Here is a 4,153-nt window from a genome sequence, read left to right on the forward strand (position 1 = left end):
CCTGCCCTTTTGTTTATTTGCTCGCTTGCTCACTTCGCAGGTTGGTTTGGTTCATCTATTTTTGATACCTGTACACAGTTAATCGCTGTGATTTTTCACTGTTGTCAATACTGAACTGGTTCTGTGATCTCCTCGTGGTTCGTATCTGCACCTGGGTTCTCACCCAAACGGACAAATTGGGATTTTACAGGCTGTATTAAAATATGTGAGCACAGTGTAGGAGAGAAGCAAGCAGATGTAAAGGGCCTCTGAACCAAACAGAGTTCAGAAAACCATCGTTTCGTTCTGTGATCATTCCAAGTACTCCAAACGTTGGAAGCCTTGAGTATTTGGAAACTTCACACTGAACAGTCTGACTCTGCTGCTGCTGACATTTTCTAACACAGCAGCTGAACAATGACTGGAGTCAAAATCAAGCGATGTCATGACGCAGCAATTTAGTTGTGATACAGAAGAAAAACCACATTGCTGGAATAAATAGAAGCACTTGCAAAAATTAAACCGTGCACCGAATTAAAATGGTGACGTCGATGATGCCGACCAATCACAGCAGTCTACTTGACCATGAAGGTCCTCAGTGTGGATCAGTAGAATATCAGCCTGAAGGCTGCAGCTTAGTGTCAACACAACTTTACATCACATTCATCTCAGCACAAAACTAAAACTTGGTGTCTGACCTCAGAGTCTCCAGGTTACAGTGTGGATTCTCCAGAAAACCACACAGATGCTTCACTCCTGAATCCTTCAGTTCTTTGTTGTTACTCAGATCCAGATGTTTCAGATGGGAGGGGTTGGACTTCAGAGTTGAGCTCAGAGAATCACAGCTGATCTCTGACAAACTGCAGCCCCTCACTCTGAATGAACGATGAAACATATAAGATTAGTGCTTGTGGAAAACTACCACATTACCACATTAGATTTTAGTTTATTGCATTAGGAAGAATGGCAGAATTTGTCCAACAACTCTCTTAAACAGAAATACAAGCGTGACAGGACATTTTTAACAACACAAAGATCTTTTTCCATTGGCTCATTTTAATCAATGGAATTCCATTTGTTGACAAAGGAGCTTCCTGAGGCTGAAACTCTATGCACACACACACACGCTAAGCTGGATCAAATAAAGATTTGTTGTATTTTATTTATCTTGACAAATAATCAATTAGTGCTTGTTGACATGGCCGACTGTTGTTAAGAAAATTGGTTAAAAATGTGCTTCTATACTCAGCACAAAACTAAAACTTGGTGTCTGACCTCAGAGTCTCCAGTTTACAGTGTGGATTCTCCAGAAAACCACACAGATNTGGAGCAGACTGGTCCCAGTATGAGGTGATGCAGCGTCTGCAGAACCAGTGTCCACAGCTGCTGGAGACTGGATCCTTCAGGACGTCCTGACACAAAGCGCAGCAGGACGGCTGCTCCTCCTCAGAAACATGACTCGTCTGCTTCTCTCTGTGGACATGAAGGAAAAGTTACTGTGACCATTAAAGAGCACTCACACAGAACGTCAGCAACAGTAAAATATTATTCTAGAATTGGCTTATTAATTTTTAAAATTTTTATCCACATTTGAACACAACAGTTGTGTATCTATTAGTCACTTTTCTTGAGTTTTTCATTTTCTTTTCTACTTTGAGCACCACTGGGTAAGTTTACTGTGTTGTATTTATATTTGTATCTGTAAATCACCTTTTGCATACATTTACACTTAAACTGAAGATTGAAGAGTGAAGTACAAACATTGTTTATGTGTGCAGCTGTGCATTAACTGACAGTGTGACTAAAGGTGCATAAATACTTTCCTGGAATGGACCAACATTTGTGCGCTAATATTTCTGCTTCATGTAAACATTGTCTCGTTATGCTGTGAGTCAATCATCAGGTCAGTTTATCGTGAAAACCGTCTCTTACTGTGTGTTTGAAGGTTCAGGTTCACTACTGAACTCTGGAGGATAGTCTTTGGACCAACCACTCTTCACGGACGGACAGATGGATCCTGAAGACTCTGCTCTCTGTTGGTGCTGCTGACATCTGGAGACACAGAGATTTCATGTATCTGATATATTACTGAGGTCATCCTTACAAATGTTCAGGTCTACAAACAGATATAAAACTCCTTCATGTCTTCATCCTCCCTGAAGCTCTGCTGTGTTAGTAGTGATGCTACATTATCAGCTACACCACACAGTGAACAGAACTTTACATATACTTGTAAAGACCACGTATATCATGACAGCCTCCAATGGCTCCTGTAACTCTGGATTTTCTTGGATGGAATCATTGAAAACAATCATGCCTTTTATTGATTTCTTAGGGTTGTTATAGGTCTTTTAAAAATATTACAAAATCTGCTTGGGCAAAAACATGCATATAGCAATTCTAACATTTGGTTAAATGTTCTTTGGCCATTGTCACCTCATTTAGGCGCCTTTGGTAAATGTCGACAAGCTTCTGGTAAGTTTCTGGTGGTATCGTTGACCACAGAGTTGGTACAGTTAATTTAATTTGCTGTTTTCTGAGTCAGACTTATTTCTTCATCAGTCCACAGGTTCTTGATGGGTTTAAATCAGGACTTCGGGGAGACTGGTGTAAAACCCTAATTCTAGCCTGATTGAACCATTTCTTCACCACTTTTGCTGTGTGTTTGGGCTCATTCAACCCTGCATCCAAGATCAACCTTCTGGCTGATGGTTTTAGGTTTTCCTAAAGAACATGGAGGTGATCCTCCTTCTTCATTGTTCCATTGACTTTGTGTAAAGCTCCAGGTCCACTGGCAGCAGAACAGAACCAGAGCATGATGCTGCCACCTCCATGCNTGCAAGGGCTCTTGGGAAATGAATGATGGCATGGAGCCAAACAGTTTTTTGACTGCACACGCTTTGTATCCTCGTTTTGCTTTATGTTTCCGTCTGTAAATTTTTATTTTTGTGAACTAAAGAATCCTGTGTAAACCGCAACTTGGTGTCAGCTGGATTTTATCGTTGGAGTACACCCAGCCAGTGCATACAATGTGGACATTGGAAAGCTACGGGGAAAAAGTGAGTCAAGCTGGGCTTCATGAACTTTAGACCATACAACCGTCATTCTGATACACACCATTGTGCTGGCGTCAAGTTTGAAGTAGTTTGGATCAACGATTCTTGAGAAACATAAAAAGAAAAGGAATAAATGACAGGTACTGACTGCAGCAGGGGCGACGACATGACGTCATCATTTACAAGAATTGTGCATCACAAAGATGGCTGTATCCAGTCAAAGCACGATTCACCCAAAGAATAAGTCGCAGCTGAAAAACATCTCAGACGATCATCTGGACTCACCAAGCCTTTCTGCAGTTCCTCACAGCTGGAATCAGTCTCAGTCGTCCCTGCTTTGTTGTGTTGTACTTCTTTACGTCCAACTCATCCAGAACCTCCTCTGACATCTGCAGCATGTAGGCCAGAGCTGAGCAGTGGATCTCAGAGAGTTTCTTCTCTGATCTGTTCTCTGACTTCAGGAACTCTTGGATCTCCTGATGTACTGACAGATCCTTCATCTCCATCAGACAGTGGAACATGTTGATGCTTCTCTCTGGAGACATGTTAGTCTTCTTCTCCTTCAGATGGTTGAGGACTTTCTGGATGATTTCTGGACGGTTCTCTGTCTGACCCAGAAGGCCTCCTAAGAGTCTCTGGTTGGACTCCAGACAGAGGCCATGAAGGAAGCGAGCAAACAGGTCCAGGTGACCGTTTCTACTTCTGAGGGATTTATCCACAACTCTCCTCAGAAAGACATTCAGAGATATGTTTTTACAGTCCTTTTCCAGGAACTTCTTCAGCACCTCAGTGTTGCTGTTGGTGTAACAGTGGAACATGTAGACTGCAGCCAGAAACTCCTGAATGCTCAGATGGACAAAGCAGTAGACTGGTTTCTGGAACATCACACACTCTCTTCTGAAGATCTGTGTACAAACTCCTGACAACAGCGAGGCCTCTGTCACATCCAGACCACACTGCTCCAGGTCTTCTTGGTAGAACATGATGTTTCCTTTCTCCAGATGTTCAAAGGCCAGCCTCCCCAGCTTCAGAAGAACTTCCCTGTCAGCCTCCGTCAGCTCCTGTGGACTCGTCTCATGTCCCTCCTGGTACTTGTGCTTCTTCCTCTGCGTCTGAAC

At 42.6% G+C, this 4,153-nt stretch overlaps 1 protein-coding gene across 1 annotated transcript in view; it reads right to left on the reverse strand.

The window, feature by feature from the left end:
* The window catches only part of LOC103373218 (NACHT, LRR and PYD domains-containing protein 12-like), a gene marked incomplete at its 3' end in the record, with an annotated part of 18,148 nt that overhangs the window by 8,094 nt on the left and 5,901 nt on the right, over nucleotides 1-4,153 (reverse strand). The window contains exon 6 of the mRNA XM_008303061.1: nucleotides 3,321-4,147. Within this exon, the coding sequence (XP_008301283.1) occupies nucleotides 3,321-4,147 (827 nt within the window). The remainder of the gene's footprint in view (nucleotides 1-3,320; nucleotides 4,148-4,153) is intronic.

This window comes from Stegastes partitus, unplaced genomic scaffold (genome assembly GCF_000690725.1).
Source record: "Stegastes partitus isolate 25-593 unplaced genomic scaffold, Stegastes_partitus-1.0.2 Scaffold1928, whole genome shotgun sequence".
NCBI lineage: Eukaryota > Metazoa > Chordata > Actinopteri > Pomacentridae > Stegastes > Stegastes partitus.